General features: G+C 40.0%; 1 protein-coding gene across 8 annotated transcripts in view; it reads right to left on the minus strand.

The window, feature by feature from the left end:
* The window catches only part of TANC2 (tetratricopeptide repeat, ankyrin repeat and coiled-coil containing 2), a 247545-nt gene that overhangs the window by 198131 nt on the left and 28345 nt on the right, over positions 1 to 21069 (minus strand). For all 8 annotated transcript variants that reach the window (XM_056362303.1, XM_056362299.1, XM_056362297.1 and 5 more), the window contains exons 2-3: positions 17984 to 18046; positions 8704 to 8803 (exon numbers count right to left, since the gene is read on the minus strand). In XM_056362303.1, the coding sequence (XP_056218278.1) occupies positions 8704 to 8770 (67 nt within the window). In that variant the 5' untranslated portion in view covers positions 8771 to 8803; positions 17984 to 18046. The remainder of the gene's footprint in view (positions 1 to 8703; positions 8804 to 17983; positions 18047 to 21069) is intronic.

The following is a 21069-nucleotide window of genomic DNA, read 5'->3' on the forward strand; positions in this document are numbered from 1 at the left end:
GTCTTTCATGCCTGGAAATGGCTTTGAAGAAGCCTTCGTAGTTTTTCACATACTAAGCTGAGGCTGTCAAGCCCGAATTTCCCCAGACCCCCTCACGTCCCCTAGATGGGTGCAACACTTGCCTCTTCCCAGTCCCTGGGGACCTTCTCATGCTTCTGGGCATGTATCTTCCAGCTTCCCACATTCTTCTGTGAAGATACAGAGACATCAGAAGCGAGCTCTGGTGGAAAGCATCTGCAGAACGACTGGGGAGCCCCAATTCATAACAACCTTACTGCCGTTTCATACTACACTACGTACGCTGATACTTGTCACGTGAAGAGGCTGCTCTAGGCTCTTTAAAGGTTTATTAGCAGTTACCAGGACAGTAAAAAGCCAGTTGTGTTCTTTAAGCAGCATTCAGCGGTAAGTCAACAGGGATTAAAGCAGCTAGATTGCACAGCTGAACAGTTCTGTTTATAAAATTACCTTTTGACAAAAAAAAAAAAGAAAAAAAAAGATCTACAAGGAGACTTGAAAATTATTTCTAAAACTTCCTACCACATTCACTACGCAGCTCCATTAAAACTGTTGGCAAATGCAATTGAAACAAACACCATGTAATATTAGGAAGAAAGATATTCCCAAAACTGTTTCTCTCTTTTCCTCCAAGCCTCCTACCTTCCTTCCCAAGTAAGAAGCAAGAGCAGCTTCCACAGCTACAGTCGCAGCCCAGACACCCACCACCAGCACCCCTGAGCTTTCTCCTCCTGCTCATTCCTGCGTGAAACCGAAGCTCACACAGAAGACGCTGAATTCCGTGAGCTCTGGTCAAACACTGCTTTCTGCCGGCACAACACTCGATAGAAAGTATTACAGATAATCCACAAAGGCAAATCATTGTCACGGCGGTTCCTGGCAGCTCCAAGCGAAGCGTGCGCAGGGCAGGCTGGCAGAGGCTGGTGGTCGGGGCAGGCAGCTGAGCCCGAGGGCAGAGCTCAGAAGGGGCAACGGCACCGCTCCTTGACCCCTTTAATTTCAAAAAAATCGATTCCCTCGTTTGCAGAATGGATGCCCACATAAATGACCGGTTTAAAAAGCCTTTTTCTTTTCCCTGGAAGAAACCCTCTGGAGGTTAAAGAGCTCAGATCAGCCTACAAGGACAGCAGAAGGGGAGACGGCTGCTGTAATGGAAGCAGCATTCAGAGCGGAGCAGGGCAACAAACCGGCCCCCGCTATTAGAAGGGACTTTGGTGAATTAATCTCAGAAATCACATCTGTAGAATCGCTAAGGAAGGGGAAGGTTTGAGAAGGATTAAAGCTGGTATAGAAGAACTTGACAATGGGCTCACTGACCTAGAGATAAATCTTGGATAAAAAACAGCAAGCAGGAATAAGTCTGAAAAATAAAATTGGATGACTGAGGAAAAAGGAGTGCTTGTAGATGTGCTGATAGAAATGAAGAATGGGGGAAAACAGCAAAAGAAAAAGAACTAGCTCCCAGCAGCTGTAAAGGAGACAATCCTGTCCAACACAGGAGGCACGCCTGCCTCCCTTTTTTTAGCTGGTTGAAACAAATACAGCCATCAGCACAGAAGAAATACATCAAACATCTCCCTCACCTCCCCAAACCCATGTACGTAATGTTACAATTTAACCTTTATGAACAAACCAGACAGAGTCAGAAGATGCTTTCATGCATTTTGTCTTGGGGGAGGGGGAAGGAAGAAAAAAAAAAAAAAGAAAATGTTGAGCTCCGATACAGGCTATTTTAAGGAAACGGGAGGAACTAAGTAAGAACTGCACCTGTATCAAAGCACTAAATATACCTGACACACAGAGCCTGCCTTTCAAACAATGTTACATATTGAAGAAAAGCATACAACGTCACGGGGGGAAAAGGATTTAGAAGTCCCTAAAATTTAAGCCTCACAGTAAAGAGCCCAAAATACAGCATTTCAAAGAGAGGGAGATGATGTTTTATCATAAAAACCAGACATTAAGAAACACAGCATTCTCCTAATTCTCTCACAAAATATAAAGCCAAAAAAACTGGGAATACTGAGGAGATCTAGAAGATTATCAGTATTCAAGAAGATTTAACTGAAAGAAAACATAGTAAATTGAAATATTCCAGATTCCAGAAATAACGCAGTAAAATGCAGTGGTCAGCTGAAACGTTGAGAAAAATGGAGGAAAGTCATATCGTAAGGTTTGAAAACAGGGGCAAAGAAAAAAAAAGGTTTTATAAGTGTACCACAATAAGGGAAGTTAAGAAGGTTCAAAATAATGGCTCTAAAAAACCTTTCTGTATGCAAATAATTTAAGAATAACATACAGCATGAGATGACAATCAGGACACACTGAGAAAGGACTAAAAATCCCTCTCCAGAAAAAGATTAGTATATATGCCTGTATTTGATGAAAACAAAAAAGATAAAGAATAAAACAATACATTAAATCTCAAGAGGGTGGAAAGTGCCACAAAGAGGAACAAAACTCACTGAATTGGTGCTTCAGGTAATAAAGTCACTGTTAGGGCTGTGGAAACACAGGAGGTGGGGCGAGGCTACCCATTGCTTGTTACTCAAAGCAGAATGGAGGCAGCCTTAGTCAACGTGCTTCTTACAGCTGGTGATGTTCAAATTTGTGAAAATATTGGCAAGGCTGAGGCTGACAGAGCTGGATTACCCCCCCACTGCCCCCCCCCCCCCAACTCACACACAGGAGCATGAAACCACACAGGCTGATAAACTCTAGCGGAACAGTTGAATCAGTTAATAAAAAAAAAAAAAAAAAGACACACACAGTAAAGGAGTGAACAGACCTGTCAAACAAGAATTATGTATGGGCTATAAAGCAAGTTCGGTTAACATCTGTAGTGTTATAAAAACAAAGGAAAAAAGATATTTGTGGATCAGAAGCAATCAGAAGCAAAGAAACACATATCACAATAATACAGAGCACTAGCAGCTAAAAATCTTTTTAAAGTAGCTGTAGAGGAGAGAGGCAGAAGCTTTACTGTCCACACACCGAGAGCCTGGTATATGAACAAGACATATTCTGACCAAATAAATACGCCTTACTAAGAAGAAAAAAGATGTGCATGTGTACCCATGTATCTTCCTAATATATTTCCTTCTTAAGAAGAAATACACTAAATTACATAAAAGAAAAACAAACTTTCCGGAAGGGTCAGTTCATTCTTAATACTCAAAATATGTAAAACTCAAGGACAATATTTCACTGTGGTCAGAGGAGCTATGGATTTGTCAACATATTTGTGACTCGTTTAAAAATGGATTTATGAAAAAACAGCAAACCTTTTGGAAGAAGACAGTCTGAATTATTATTTGCATTTAATGACTTGAACATGTGGATACAGTCAGCGTTCAGAACCACAATACATTCAGTAAGTCTGATAGGTCTTTTAATATCTTATTTCTAATACCTTCTTAAATTAAGTTATCCCAGCATCTGTAGGACCCACCAGCTGGATCTCATCACTAATCAATTTCTTTCAGAAATGAAATCCAAAAAGCAACTGTGACCCTCAAACTCTTTTGGGGTAAAAATTATGCTGAGACTTCCAAAAGAGATCAGATAGCTAAGGAACTGCATGGAGTTCTGGCAAAGCAGTGATGAGACCTTCACAGAGATGCCTTTTATCTTAGAAAGGCAAGAATCAAAAGAGAAGAGCATTCGACAGGGGCTCTTTTAATCCTGGAATTAAAATATAAAGTGGCAGGTTCCAAAAGGCTCTATAAATACATTGGAAGTTAGAAGTAATTGGCTCTCCTGTGAACCAGGGAAGAAGAACAAATTTTAAAAACCCTACACCAAAAATATTATGAATGGCAGGCACACTCCTAGCCAGCAAGCTCGAGATAAAAATTGTGTGCATTATATCAGTTAAGAACAGGTAAGATACAATTCCCAACTAACTCAGAAGAAAAAAAGCACATCCTTTGGGCTAATCTACAAAGAATTACATGTCTCAGATAAATTTAACAGTAAAAAAAAAAAAAAAAAAAAAAAGACAGGAGTGAATTAAGAATTTACCTCAGCCTCCACCAGAAATAAAAGGCACAACTTCCTCGCCTTACACCCCAAGAAGTGAAGAGAAATATACAATCAAATAAAATCTGCAGTTTTGCAGCTAACTTTTACTAGGTTCTAAAGGGAATCTGAACTCTTACAGTAGTATTAATTTAATGTGATAATGTAAGAAGGAAATAGTCCATCTGCTAGGAAGAGAAACAAGGATAATTGTAATAGGTGGAAAGATTGGATCCATTACATAGGCTTTTTCACAAACATGATACTGGAACGAAAATAATAGCGGATTGATTTGATGTAGACTAATTAAATACATAGCCAGATCAATGGATGTTTAATATAAGCAAGCAAACTGCAGATAAATATGAGACAGGTCCTTGATAAAACAGGAACAACAGAATCCCTTATAGTCTCTGGACGCAGAGACCACAAGAGAACTGCCCTCAGAAGGGCGGAATTAGGCGCAGAGAAGCCCCAGAAAGAACCTCCTGACAATCAGCAGCAGGCAGCAGTGCCTACCCACAGGTCTGAATGCCACTGCTTGCCCAGGGCTTCTGGTCACAATACTCAATGCTGGATCTTCAGCCAGAAGAAAAGAAAAAAAAAGGGGGGGGGGGGAAGGATGGAGCCAAGCACAGTCCTCTTACACTTTCCAACAAACATATCCTAAGCAAATTTGGCCCTGGATACAAACTTGAGTCAGAAAACTTCCATGTCTGCGTATCTCTAAATTAATATAGACAAGAAAAATAAAGGTAATATTTAACCATATTCAGATCACATTTCAGCTTCACAGACACTGGTGTCTGGTAGCTTTGTGGAATATTCATTTATGACAGAAGAAAATACAGCCTAATCAAAGTACTACTGCAGTCATAACGTGTCCTCAAGGCATTACTGTAAAATATCTTGAGTGCCCTTGAATCACACGAGAATTCTTGTTAAGACAAGACATTAAATATGTGCACAAATACACATGCACACAGTCGCACTGCATACAGTATGCCGCTACAAAATCCTATCAGTAGTTTTGAAAATACACACACACACAAAATTAACCACAGGAGATTACACAATCTGATGCCGGTGTAAAAATTCATTTATTTTAATTGGCATTACTGCATGTAACCATACATTCATGCACACATACTTGGTATTCTTCTTTTATAAATATTTTGTGTGTTCCTGAACCACAATCCCATAAAGAGTACCAAAGGAAAAAAGCACCCACCCCAGCTGAGTCAAAATAAATTTTAACCACAGTTTTTCAGAGAGGTTGCTCAGCAGTTTCTGAAGGAGGAATAATAAGGCAGCATTTTACTGTTACCACTACCAGTGTTCTTTTAATCACGAAGAACTATCACAACCACATCGCAACACGTAGGGGCTTGTTAGCTTGACTTCACTGACCCTGTTTGCTAACTATGTTACTGCAAACGAAGGAAACTGCAAAGAACTATAAGTTCAAAGGCCAGTGTGCCCACCTGGATACCCCAAGGAAAAAAACACACCAGCTTTAACCCTGCTTTAAAGGTTTAGTCCCACACTGGAACACAAAATGACCCGAGTGTAGGAAATTAAGACACACAGACTGCAATTTCATCCACACCCAGGCACAGCAGAGACACCGAGCGGGCTGTCACCTCCCCACGTCATTTAAAATCATTCCACGGAAGGTGAATCAACAGCAGACCTGACACCTCTAATAGATTATTTTCACAACACTTACGATTCCGAGTTTGTTCCCAGTTCCCAGAGATGGGTGTAGTTCTGTGTTTGTCCCCCTGTGAACACAGGTTGTTCTGGAAACATCCGCCTCTGCTGTGGGGGCAGCTCACGCTCCCTCCCCCTGGCTCTACCCTCCAGATGACACTGTGTCCCCCCACAGATGACACTGTGTCCCCCACGGTGGGACAGCTTCTGAGGCCACAGGCAAATCACAGCACCAAAACCATCGCAGAAGCTTCATTTCCAACTTCTGATTAGTAATCTACATCATGTTAATGATAAATACAACGTTAAAAATTCAATAAATACCTCATCTTTTTAAAGCACTTGCCTGAAAAAATCCAGACCCACCAGCGCCCCACCTATGCCCCCACAAAATCCTAACAGCAAAGGCAAAAGTGACGGAGGTGACCTAAAGGTATGCACACACCACGTGAAAACCTTCTAGGGAATGAAACGCTTGGACCCAGGGTTTATTCAAGGGGGTGGGACGATCCCTTAAGATCTCTTCCTTTGTACACCAGGAGATCAGGGAGGATGAAGAGAAAGGGAGCACCGAGGTTTGGGGTAAGAAAAGCAAACAAGATGATCAAGTCAGGTTGTTCAGCCCAGCACAGGACTGCTCTGTCACCTTCAGTGATAGGGTGACAAATTCCTTCCGTATTTTATTAGACAGTACTCTCCTTTTCTATCAGCTTTTAAAGCATTCAACTTGTGGTTCACCAGAATTGCAAAGCAAATAAATAAAAGCAAATTTCAGGTTTAGTATTGTATGCTACACAGAAATGTACATGGAAGATTTATTATTTTTTTTGTTCTTTACCATGTTGCAAAGAAATACAGAATTAAATATATTTAAAAAAAAAAATCTACGCAGCAATGAATTAATCTAATGTCATGTTAGAGTCTGATACACTAACACTTATCTGAAAAATTATTTTCAGTTGAGGGATGTTTTCCATTCACACAGTGTTAATTTAACAAACCTTACCGTCTCCTTTTTTCTTTCCCTCTCCTCCCCTGAAGAACACCAAACAGAACTTCTCAATAAAGCAACTTATTTCAAAGGCAGAATTGCAATAAATTAAACATACAGTACAGTCATTAGGCATTACAGAAATCCTCATCTATTAAATACTGTCATATTATTTTCAAGAAGACCCATCTCTTTTTCTGTTTTGCTCAAAGACATAAGTACAGCCACATCAAACCTTGTTATTTCAGAACCGACATTTTTCATTCACAAAATAAGAAACACGACTTGCAATGCTCTGCATATACAAGATCCTTAATAGTGTTCCGGGAGATAAGCCGAAAGGAATACTAGGGACTGATAACAGAACATGTGACAAAGATATGGCTTTGTAGAGAAATGACAATTTAAGATCATTTGTCTGCGTACAGTTTTCCAAAGGTTGTATCCGCAGAGGACCTGTACTCTTCCTGGGCTTCAAATTGTAAACGAGATGCTTCACAGAGATACAAAAATCACAAGACACAAGAGCCAATTGCTCGTGTGTCTTCCCAAACCTGTCTTTTCATGCAGGTACCTCCCTGAGATTAACTGCTCCTGCAACAAAAGGCTAAGGAGCTCGCAAGGGGAGAACTCCAGAAAAGCAGTCAGTGACAACCACAACCTTGGGCTCAAATGACTAAGGGCATCTCTGCAAAACAGACGTTTTCCCCACTGCAGGAGACACACACCAAGTACAATAACTAATGCAAGGAAGGCAACACCATGATGCAGTGCTTAAACTTTTCAAGACAAGTATCTTCAGGATCAACCAACACAAACCGGGACTCTAACCAGAAACCAGAGTTAACAATTACCAATATCTAAGGACCAAAACAAAGTCAGCACTGCTACCAGGCAGCTCCAGGACACGGCGAAGCTTACTGCTGAAAAACACAACTCCCCTTCCCCAAATAAAAGTTGGGGTAGTAAGATATTAAAAAAGACGGGGGGGGGGTGGGGGGGGTGGGAATCCGGCACAGTGAGAAATATGCATTAACTCATTTCAATCAGGAAAAAGCAGTTGGTGTTTTCCATTGCATTTATCACCATTATATCTCTGCATCTTCACTTGTGGTTTCCCATGGAATATACAGATGCACTATTTACACAGACACACGAGCACAAATAAACACTGTATCCAGAAATATTCAAAATGTGCTGCCAGATGGCCTTAAAAAGAAAAATGAAAGATCTAATTAAAAGCTCTTACACTGCCAACACTCCATTTTTGGAAATAAATACAAAAGTTAAATAAAAATGTTTTTAAAGCATATCAATATTTTTGTAATGTTTTGCTTCACAATTACAATTTCTCCTAACCCCCTTCATGGATCAGACAGTGTTCATTCCATGTGAATCAGGACTAACTGTAAACTCCTCTCCTGGGATGGTGGAAAAAGGAGACTAAAAGAAATGGTGTCTAAATGTGGGCAATTCCTCCTTAATTCCATCTCTTCCCATTCCTCTCTCTCCCTCCTGTTTAAAATTTAAAACAAGAATCGCTATTGCTATCACTTGTACTGTCTGTAATGAAGACTTCACTGCCACAAGTTATCAGTCAGTTTGGAGGAAAAAAAAAATTATTTTCTTCATTTCTGTAACTGAAACATGAACCTTGGTGTTAATTTATTACAGGATTAAGTACAACTATTATTTGTTTGTCCCTACATCTTATCTCCCCAATAAAAACAGATCATTGTTTACATACATTTTAAAACAAATATACATATATATTTAAATATTAAATCATAGCACAATATTAAAATGACCTGTGATTATGTTTTGAGTCTGCAAGATCATCAACTGAGTACATCTATTCATTAAAGAGAAGAAAGACCCAGTAAAGACCAAAACACACATAAAAGGCATACTTTCAAAGGCTGTAAATAAAACACATGCATGAGGAGTTGACATTTACTTACCACTGGACCTGTTTTTGCGGTTTGACTTCCCTCCTGTAAGAAGCATCTTGAGACTGTTTCGAAACATGGCGATCCTGTTCCACTTTGCGTATCCCAAAAACTGTGAAAAGCAAAAGAACAACAGATGTAAGAAAAAAAAAAAAAAAATCAACGGTATGATTTGGTCAACAGGAAAACATGAGAGAGAAGTGGTTAAAAAGTGCTAAAAACAGGATAAAAGTTTAGAAAGATGGAAAATTATTTTGCCAATACGTTTCCTAACAACAGAAATTAACGTGTATATAAATATATATATATATAACACGTATATATATATTATAACACACACACACACACATATATATATATATATATATATATAAAAAGCCTACCATTTTGTTTGCTTTATTCATCCAGGCTAATTCCAGCACTGCTAGTTACCCACCTATTTTGTCATACGATCTGACAAATTATTATCACACTAAACTGGGAAAGACACAGCATTTAGCAAACTGCTTCCGTTTTCCATTACTATTAAAGCCAAAGCTATCAGAAACAGTTGCTACCCCTTCACGTTGCTCAGAAAAAGTCAATCTTGGTGACAACAACCCCCAGACTACAAAGCTGTTGTCTTTAGCTCCTGGGCTAGTTGACTGTCAAATTTGTCAAATTCTTCTGTAAGTTGAATAAATCGTCATGAGGAGGAAAGCCACTCGAACCCAGAGTTAACTGATGCAAAAAAATCAAACAGAAACATCACCCATATGTTTTCCTTGCTCTATGTGTCTCTGGAAAAAAACAAAACAAAACAAAAAACAGTTGTCTCTGTGCTGTGTTGAGGATAAAAGAATGAGCTTCTGGGTTCACCAGACACACTGACAGCTTATTCTGGTGGAACATCCTCTTATTAAAGTAGGTAAACCATCAAAACAGCAACAAGAAAAGCAGCTCCTAACTAGACCAAAAGAATAGTAAAGAGTCTTTGATCAGGATATATAATAAACCACAGCTTTCCTTCCATTGTACACACAATATTCCAGTTACAAGGTAAGACGTTCATCTTGCAGAAATAATCATGAAACATTTTTCCTGCAACGATGTTAGATTCTTCTTGGAGGATGCTCAGTAAACGCCATCTTGAGTTTCTTCACATTTATCTAATGCTTTCAAGTGTTTTAACAAGTTCTAGCAACAATAACACCCAGTTCAAAGAACTTTCTATGTATATTTAAAGCCACCGAAAGTCCTTTTAATATGACTTCCCGAGCCATACTAACATTCCACAGCAGCAGTTCAGAGCACACGCCAACACCCCACAAGCCCGCCCGGCTGACATGAGCCTCTCCTGACTTTTGGAAGTTCCCATACACTTATTAGATTCCACAGACAGCTGTTGGGCTATGTTGTCTGCATGTACGTATGCACGCATGAATATTAAACAAAATACAGTCCTGGTGTTTCCTTTGCATCTACGAACTGCTGGAGTATCAGCTGCCGCCTTGCTGAGCCAGTATGGAGGCTTATTCCCAGCATCCCAAACCAAGCTCAGGCCCCTCTTCAAAGCATCCCACTCTTACACGACTACAAAAGAATTTCCATTCGGGCGCAAACACAATTGTCTGACATTTGAATTCTGTTTAGTTTCTTTAGATGGCTGTTATGTTCCAGCTCGCAGCACAGAAAGAAAACTTCTGGGTTTACATATCCTTCCTCTCTTACAATCTGTTATTAATAAACTTCATACACAACACCCTTTGCAACACCAGAAGAAGAAAGGATGAAGTAGACATTAAATGTAAAGAGGAGGCAACAGAAGTCCAAGTGTTATTTGTTTTGGAACATGATAACATTATAATCCCTCCAACATGCCCCTAATCCAAATGTATTTATCTGGGCTTTGAGCAAGACAAGAAGGTAGTAAACCCCTCCCTGCTACTATGTGGAGAACTGCCTGAGCCTCAGTGTGACTCATCTACTCCTCCTCTACAATATTGAGCATTATGCTGGTAACATCATGTGTACATTTGATTGATCAATTTATTTTTAGAAAAAGCGGACTCGAGTGGTTTTATATTAAGCCATATAGCCACAATGAAGTTAATTTTGACCTGAAAGCTTATTAACAGAGAAATGTAACGATCTCCTAGCAACGTTCTTCCAACATAGGCAGAACAAGAAGAGGTAGATTCTTTGTGCTCTGTGATAGTAATACGTAAAAATAAGGGGGGAAAAAGTTTCACCAGCTATCAGGGTTAGTAACGGTTCGTACTACCTATTGTGCTCCCAGGAATACACCACCGTGTTTGAGCAAGCAAACCCAGGCACTCCTGGGAGCGCGGCGCACGCTCCCGGGGCAGGCTCACCGACGACGAACGGATCCCTCCCGTTGGCAGACGATGCAGCCTGCGCTGAGCTCCTCCACCCAAACCTGGCCCTCCTGCCCCGCTGTCCTAGCACGGGGACCAGTGCCGCGTGCCAGTCGGAGCTGGAAAGCGTTCCCACAGAAGTCATACTCACGATGTGCGACCCTAGTGAATTAAGCAGTGACGCTATCTGCAGCCTGCAGCCTCACCCCTTCGCTTCTCTGTTCAGGCTGAAGTGCATCAGAACCACCTCTGCTGCTGGTGACAGTAACACCAGGCTTCGACCGTCACCAGCCAAGAATAACATCCTATTTTTCGTCTCCTACCTGTGGCATTAAGTGTACTACTTAGCCGATGCAGGTGGAAGGGCAAAAGGGGATTGTAAAGTGCTCGGCTTGCTATTTCAGATTTAGGTAAAAAAAAAAAGGATAAATAAGTAACAATCTTACAGCATTTGCTGAGATTAGAGGAGAAAAACCCTGCTAAAATCATCTGAAGACAAGTATAGGGTGTTCCCTTTGTCTTTTCTTGTTTATTGGTTTTTAAAAAGCAGCTCTCCAGGTATCCATCCTAAAGCACATCTGAGTCTGGAAGGACAACCGAACGCTCACGAATCAAACCCTCGTGGTAGCAGTGGACAGCACAAAACTTCCAAGTTCCTAGGAATTAAGAAGGAAGTTTAGGGACTATATCCACATCAGCTTGCACCGAGAAGAGACCTGAGTGGAGCTGTCTTATCAGTGCTGAGGTATAACCTAATTAAACCTAATTATGCTGAAGGAGCCAACTGGACTGAGGCTGAACAGTGCCAAAGGTGAGGACGACAGTTTGCTAATGATGTTTACCTCTCGCTGCACAGCAAACCGCGCCAGAAATCGCTGCGCTGCTCTGGGACTGATTTACGTCTCTGCATAAGGCATATATGGGGTCCCCATGAATTTGTTTCAAAGAACCACGGAGTAGAGGAAAGAACCCTGAGTCACCAGCCACGGGGCGTCTTGGGGACTAACTCCATATTCTCCGAGCTCACCTAGAAGCCTCAGAGGACTGCGCCCACCTGCGCAGCTGGGAGTGGAAAGAGACTTTTGAGCAATAGACCTAGTTTAGCATCAACTCATGATGTGGTTTCTCACTGTGTCTTACAGACAATGTTGTAGTACTCCAGGTGTAAGTACTCACTAAATCTATATCTTGTTTAGTTAAGGTTTTCACACTACAGAGTAGCAGAATCAGCAGGTCACCAAAACCAACTGTTTTTTTTTTCTGCAGGCACAACCACATCGTTTTGTGCCTTTGAACAAACAGGGTCACAGTGTTTCCTCTGTTTAGCCAATACCAAACCTGAAATAATATTTAAGAATAAGCACTCTAAATTAAAAATTCTGTTGGCCATATTAGTTCGTGGAATTAGCAGGATTAAATAGCAAATGGTATTACAGTATTAGGAGGAGCTGGATCAGGCATTTCTTTGAGCCCCCAACAAAGTCCTCAGCGTCTTACAGTCCAGTTTAAGTCTCTTCTCCAGTGTTGCGAGCGGCTGCGTTAGCAGAAGCTAAAGACACGGGATACTGATGGGGATCCCGTACACTCCCATCGCCCAGGGATACCTCTACCGTTAAACTAGGCAACGAAGAGCTACTACACTTTGTCATTTAGTTTGTCATTTGCAACTTTACCAAATCTAATCTGAAGATATTATGCAAGCAAAAGTCTCCAAACAGTATCAGCAGGTAAATTAAAAGGTACTATCTCTATGAACTCTGTTTTATAGCATCAATGGCGCTCACAAAAGTAGCTTTTAAAAAAAAAAAAATAAAGCTCAAGAATCTTCTGTTTTATGTATAGACTGACTCTGCCACGTGTTGCTTTATCTTCTAGCAAAGCTAGATTTCAATGACGTACACAAACAGAAACAGTTTCTGGAGCATGAGAAAGCAGTTGTACAAATACAATGAGAATTAAAAAACCCACAAAGACAAGGGAGTAGAGAGACTGAACACTGCAAGCTGCAACTTTACACCAAATGCTAAGCTTGAGCAAGTCTGCAATATCTCATTAAATCCTCCTGGATGACTACGGCCTATTTCTTTGTTTTCTTAACATTAAGACAGAGTTTGTAGACAGGCTGCAAAAACTACTTCACTTTTTGGGTGGCTACACATTATTACAGCCCACAAAAGTAATTTTTGCTCCTTTTTAGAGACTTCTAGGGAAAGCTATTGTCTGTCAGACATGGGATGTTCACAGATTTTAGCAGTTCAAAGTGCCAGACCAGTGAGTACAGTCAGAGCACAGCCACTACAGAGCTGTGACCGAATGTGTGGAAAGGACAACTTTAAAAGAAACATGCCTATACTTCTAAATTGGAGTGGCTCAGCATCAGCTGCCTCTTCGTATATTGATTTGTGGTTGAAAAGTAAGTGAAGTAAAAGCCTGTAAACCAGAACACCTCTGTGCCAGACCATGAAATCCCACTAGCTCACTGTCCAGTTGAGGCAGCAGCTCCTACTGTAGCAAATTAAGACACAATTTACTCCCAGAAGTTTCATAATATTCAGCAGACGTTTACAAACACTATCAAGTCAAAAATTCACAAAACATTTTATCAACAGATAGATGGAAATAAGAAGTATTTGCACGCTTCTATACAAACACATTTTTCGTAAGAAATCAGTACATCTATCAGTGACAAACCACTTCCAAAATTCAGAAGAGCAGAAGAATTGTAACTCTGACAGCACCCTGCCTCCACGCAACGCTTTGCCAAGCTGCAGACAGAAGCATTCCAATATTGCCTGGTGGTACCATCCCACCCAAATCTGAACTTAGAAAGCCCACTGTGACAAACCACTTCCAACCATTCAGTGCAGAAGGCAGGCAGGTATTCCCGCTTCATTTTTATCAAGGTTTTTATCATTAGAAATGAAACAAAACTTTGTAAATTGGAATTAGGGCTTGGCAGCACCAGGTCAATGGAATATACACATAAGATCGCGACAACTAGAGTTTTACAAACAAACTCATTACATAAGCCTTAATTCCTGTACTTTTACTACTGACAAATACCACGACAATATTCTGTATTAAGCAGCAGGAAAATGGTTAGTCCCTGCCTTATTCCTTTACTCTTCTGCTGCTGTCTATCTCAGAAGATCCTGAGGCATCACAGTTCTTTAGTACATCTTAATTCCCAACAAGAATGATTGAAAGAAGATTTTTAGAAAGGGTAATTCCTTACATTTTTTTCTGAAAAAGAAGAAAGTGCTCTGACAGAAAATATACTCAGTTATGCAAAATAACAGAAAAGCCTGTTAGTCATAAAATATTACATTTTAAAAGTTCCTGGTAGCACCAGATTACCCCTCTTCACAAGGGAAGCGGAACTCACTACATAAGAAATTAAGAAGTGTGTATAATAAGAAGCATATATTAAGATGCCAAAAAAGGTACCTTTCTGAATATTAGTCTTCAGGATTTAACAACATGTAAAGACTAAATCAACATTTTGTGAACAAAAATTCTAACCCTTCACAAATTAATGAACTGTTTTCAAGGAGCATTCAAACCTCGGAAAGGAATAGGTAACAAGGACTTTTCTTTAAAAAGTGACAGATTTACAGAGCTAATTATCACAAGATGAAAGAAATTGAAAAATGAAAGGACAACACACAACACAGAGTTAGGCTTTCAAGCATTTACTCTACACGTAACGTATATTGTACAGAGAAATCTGTTCCACATTCACCTGTAACAGCTGCTAGACTGAACCTTCCCAAGCTCCTCAAATAAATTATTCAAAGTTTAACCTACACTTGTATTTTGAATTGCCCTGAAATTCAAGAAATGTTTTGAGACAACCTAATGACGAGGACTAGCAGCCCAGAAGAGCACATTTAAGCGGCGCTTCAGCGTTCGCTAGGCTGCCACCCCTTGTAACTGGTCATCTCAGTGTACGTCAGCAGCTCCACAAACTTTACGATGATGAAATACATTAAACTCTCTGCCTCACCTGTCAGCTCTGACTCACAACAGGACTGTAACTGATCACAACAACTCTGAAGTCAGAGGAAATGTGTATTTATAAGCTTCGTCCATGCACAGTTGAAAACACAGGAGCAGACTTTAGAGATAAAAGTATTTCCAGGAACTTTAGGAACGAAAAAAGCAAAAATGCCAAGAACTTCTAGGATTATTTGGAAAAAGGAATTAAAAGGACTAAACCCTGCCAATTACAGGTTTTTAAGCAATTAAGAGTTTATTAGCCAAAGTTCTCTAAACTAATAGGCTTTAGAACAACCGAGTATGAACAAATCTTAATCGTTTTATGTTCCCTCACAAAAGCCTGAACACTAATCATTACGATGGGAGGGCTTGATATGAAGGTCAATCTGTCCATCCCCTCTGGCCCTGCTCATCACTTAGAGACCTCTTGCCCACCTTTCCTACAGACCCTGCCATGAACCTCCACAGCTCAAGAGCCCCCCTCCCATTCATGTTCCCTCTCCTTTCCTCCTGGGAGCAGCGAGATATGCCACTGCTGGCTTTGCTTCTCCAACTATCCTCGATGGAGATACTTAAAAATACCTACATCAGAATACGTGAAAATAACTAACAGCATCCACCGGACAAGGCTGCAGCTGGTCAGCCTGACCACGTTCCACAAGGGAGCAGAAAGTCGGGCTCAGCCCCTGCTTTTATGTTACCAAAACAAAGCAGCCTTTAATGCCACAGTTAAAAAGTGATCCTGAGCACGCAACACAGCAACATTCCCACGTATGCAGAGCTCCCAACAGCAGCTCTAAGGTGAATGTGGCCAAACACACTTCTTGACGAGTCTGTGGCGATTATGTTCACTTACAGTCTGTGGTGTTCAGGTTCAGAGGTAACTTTTATATAGTTAGAGCCTGAAGAATGACACAAGTACTGTATCATTATGAAAAGCCATACATGTTATGCTGAGTAACGGCTCATTTTGGTGCTGTGCTTGGAAAACAGCACTTCCAGAGGGCTTAACGAGCTCAGCAACAGTGCCAGGCTGAAGCAGCTATTTGCTTCTGGAGCTGTAAGGCAACAGCGGACGAAACCACCAGAAAGGTGCAGTTCTCCATCACTCAGCACAGATGGACTCTGCGTAGGCTTGAGTTCCCTGTTCTCTGTTAGCAGGAGACATTTGTTTTTTCATTTTGCCTAGAATATAGTCGTACTTCTAGTAAGAAGGATGAAGAATAAAAGCATGACTGCTACAACAGATGCCACTGATAGACAGCTTATGATTCACTCTGAATCTAGATAACTTTACCATACTCAAACAACAATAATTCCGGTGAGATAAGCTTGCCAATCACAGACTACCAAGTAATACACTTTGCAACCTTAACTTGTCGGTCAGGGTTTGAATTTATTCCTCTGGAAAGAAAACTTCTCCAACGATACTTTTTATTTAAGTGTTGGGACTTAACAGCAGAAAAACTAAATAAGTAGTTAAAATGAGATCAGAAACACTTCTGAAACAATGGAATCACTCACTAGAAGAAAGTCAAAAGTCAGAACCAGTTCTCTCCTGAACATGAAAATGTGGTGACCTTGAATTTAAGGAAATTTAATTTTGAACAGGGCTTTGTCATTTTGCATAACCTGGTTTCTAATTCTAGATTAATGATACAGACTGAATTCATAAGGGACACTTACCTTCTCCACATACAATGTCAATTATACTGCCTCTGAGAAAAATGGTAACCAAAGAAAAGTCAGGAATAAAATCACCTTACTTTCATCAACTCGTCTCCAGTGCTTTTAGTGTTTTCTGTGTTTCCCACAACAGTTAAAAATTACTGCTTTGGTTTAAAATATTATTAGTAGCTGCCTCCATCAACAACCACCTGAGCTAGGTAGGTATTCAAGCTTGAAATAAACACGGCACTGTTCTGCAGAAATCGAGTCTAGTTAAACTGTCTGCACTGGAAGAAGTTTTAGGGCACTTTCTACAGCTGGAATCAACAAGCCCCACTCTGCCAGGACCAACAATCCTGATTCCACCACAAACCACCAGAAGATTGAAGCGCAGCAAGTTTCTCCATCATGAACTGCTTGCAATTCAACTTTTAGCCATGACACGGAGCAGCCAAAAATCTGTCAGTCAAAAAGAAAACACCAGCTACATACTGCATGTGCTATTTCAGGCTCCTATCAATCTTAAGTTAATTTTGAAGATACAGTGGTCTGACAGAAAATGGAAACAAAAAGCTAGGCAATGTATAAAGTGGCAGGAAATATTACGGCACTTGATTACTTCCAGGGATTAAAGGAAACTTGAATTATTTTCTTAATTTTTAAACGACCAAAAAATACATACTCAAACGCAGACCTAAATAAGGAGCTGCTGTAAGCCTGTTCTGCAAACCTGCTCAAGTATCATTCTTGATGAAGAACATTCAATATGGAGCTGAAGTTCAATCATTGGCAAGCACTGGAAATTTTCTCAGAACACAGATGATTTTGGATTTTACTAAAAACAACTTGTTTTTACAACAACAACCAAAGTATATTTATATATAATGCTCTGTCACTATTATACATTGTTTACAAAAAATATAAAGATCTTAATTAGCAGTTAGAACAAAATAAGTAACGCAGAACCCTACATAAAGAGATATTTTTATTACATCAATTTTGCTGTTGATCACCTCCAGCAGGAAAAGACAGAGAATGCTCAAACACTAATACGTGGAAGCTATTACACATTTTCCTCTAAATACAGAAACAAGCAGGTTAAAAATTGGTAAAACTGATATAGGAATATAGTGCCCATGCCCCACATTCCAATTCTAGGTGATCACAGATGAACAAAGAACTAACAGAGGTCAACTTCAATTCTATTTAAACACTTAAATAACTAGTGCACAGAAAATGTGGGACCCTGGGAGAAAAAATTCTCCTACCTTGATATCTGTAGACAGGTTAAATCTCTAGTAAAAACTGTCTTCCTCCATTCACCGAAAGTCCTGAAAGACATAAAAAAACCCAACATAATTTAGTAGCATTTTCTCAACACACTACTGTGTCCCATGCTGTCCAGCTGCACGCACAGAACTATAATATAACCTCGTCCCTGGAATAAACCTACAACTTTTTCACTGTATAAGCTATCAGACAGCCCTTGCTCCTTCTCATCACCATTAAAAATTTAAAAGCCCATGCTTTTAAATCTCTGTTAATCAATACTAATTTTGGTCACTTGACTCTTTCCTCTCATCACTTTTCAAATGGGAGAAGAAAAGCAGGTAACACTTGCCTTTGATACACATGATGCAGTACACTATTTTAAAAGTGCTACGTTACTTCCAAATATTTTCCTCCAACCTAGCAAGCTCCCCTGCTACTTCCCTCAGTGTGTTGTTTTTTTTTAAACTCAATCCTTACATAAACACAAATCCCATAAGGGATTCAGCACTGAATCAACCGAGTTCGATGCTTCGCCCTTTGCTCTGTCATCACATACTTATAAAAAGTTCATCAACAAAAAGCCACAAGAAATGTATCTTGCTACTTTACTGAAAAAGACCAGAGCACCTATTTTAGTACCAGCATGTATGTTTATTTGTGCTGACAATACTGTTACAGGTTTTCCCAATCTATTCTTTTAGAAATCTCACTTGAGAAACATCAAGTAGAAGGAAATACAGACACATCTCATTTGCCATCAAACAAACAAAGCAAAAAACAAAAAAAAAAAAATCAAAGTAAATTGAGACCACCTTGTATTTGCAAGTTTAAAGCAAAGTAGAATAATGTTCAACAACTTCAGCAGGGCTTTTTCATTCTACTGCAAGAGGATACTGACAAGTAATTGACAGCTTAACTTGTCATTCACACTGCTCTCCGGAACCTTAACAGAGACTTCTCAGCTGGTCTTATATGAATAATTTTATATATAAAAAACTCTAGGACATTCCATAAATTCATGAAGCAATCCTATCTTATTTCTCAGGGTTGCCAATTACTTCCCTGCTTTCAATTTTTCACTTTTGTGGAAAAACAACCAAAAAGCTAGTGCCCAGCACACAGCGCTCACCAGGATTGTGGCCGTTTCCATCAGCCAAGCAAGGAGAAGGTGCAAACGCAGCCCTAATCCCTCGGCGCTGCAGTGACTGTTGCTACAGCAAGGAGGAAGGGTCTGTCAGCCCCCCCAGGCTACCCGAGCCCTGCCAGAGCCTCCTGACGCTCCAGCACCGCTGGAACCTGGACCCTGCACCACCGGCAGCATGACAGCGCTCTGCGAGATGATGTCCCTTCTTCAAACTCCCTTGCTGCGTTCTGCAAACTGCCGCTTGCACTCTCAAAAACCACCCGACCGCCTGAGCATTTGCGTTCTGTGCAAATTCTGTTGTGAGAAAAACAAAGTTACAAGTTTCTGAACGACCGGCCAACCTCATGTAGCAAAACCCCACTGTTAGGGACCTTACTTTAACTGAGCCCGTACGGAGGCCAAACCCAAACACGTTCAGCTCAAGGAAGATTTTTATTAGGCATTACTTCACAAAAAAAAAACAACCCAACATATTCCTTAGATCCTAAAGGAACAGAGTAAGAATGGATCTTACAATATTTATTTGGCATTCTCCACAATTCTTTTAACTGGTTACACGCTAGGTACTTATGAACACCTCCAGTGAGTGAGTGAAAATATCTTTCTTCTGCAGCAATGTTACAATTTTTGGAAATCTGAAGACGTGCATGGAGTTTTGGAATAACTAAAAATAACTCCTTAGAAATCTTTCCGTTTGCTGCCATCTATCTTCCTAATACATCTCTCTTAATATGATACCCTGTGAAACAAAGAGCAGAATCCAGCTTATGTAGTGTAAGCTGTAAACGAGTGCTGACGACCCATAATTTGCTCAATAACTTTCCATCTGTATTCAGAGAGCGCAGTTGATGAATATGCTCCACATTGAGCTTTTTAAATAGCAGAGCTTTCATCTGCTCATATTATTACATTAGAAATCTTTATGTGAATGCAGCAGATATTAGTGGGTTGTCAATAAAAACTGAATGTCATTAAAGTGCTTTTATTCTTTAAATGCCTTTAACCCTCTAATTATATTTGTAAATTCTGCTGTTTAACTGTATGAAAGTTATAAGTTCTGACATGTTGTATCACAACAAATATTATTTAGAGAGTAATATACAAACAGTTTTGGGGGCAGGGAGGGAATCAATTTTTGAGTTATTCCCTCTTGATTAAACACATAAATCACAACTATGTGCGTTTCCATAAGAAGCAACATGCAGTCAGGATTTCTCCAGATATTCCAAGAGTCTGGGGGTTTTAAATCCTCTGTCCTGTGGCATGGCTACAAGTCATAACATAAGGGGAAAAAATTTTATGCTTTTGGGTTGGTTTTTTGGGTTTTTTTATTATATCAGTAAAGTTTTCCCAAACTAGTTCTCTTGGACTTGGCAGAGAGAAGGTAATAGTCCTACATCTTAACTCTTACTCATCCCCAAAACCCAGACAAAAAACTGGCTACTCTTTGCTTTATTTCTTTCCTCCCCACAAGCTCAAGGTAGGGTATCGGTGACACAGGCACAGAGAACAACTGCCCTACCAACTGCAAGAAGTGGTTCAGCCTTCATACTCATTCTGCCTTCGGCCATCAATGAAGAAGCCAATTACTGTTGATTTGGGGTTTTGCCCATAAAGGCCAACTAGAAGTAGCCAGGTAACGACTCCCAGTTGCCATCCAGGCTTGCAAATTTAAAACATGACCTAGAAATAGGAATATTCCTAAGTTCCACAATGAAAAAAAAAAAAAAAAAAAAAAAAAAAAAAATTAAGGAATGCTTTTGGTCAACAAAATCAGGTCATTTTTGTCAGGAACAAAACAAACGGAAACTAGAAATACTGAGAAACTCACAAGATCCTTCCATGATACAAAACAGGTCGCCCACCCATCACATTGGCTGACACCATATCCAGCTGTTCTTTTCTTTTAAGCAATCACCAGCACAGAGCCACATCAAT

Source organism: Falco biarmicus, chromosome 17, assembly GCF_023638135.1.
Source record: "Falco biarmicus isolate bFalBia1 chromosome 17, bFalBia1.pri, whole genome shotgun sequence".
In the NCBI taxonomy this organism is placed as follows: Eukaryota; Metazoa; Chordata; class Aves; order Falconiformes; family Falconidae; genus Falco; species Falco biarmicus.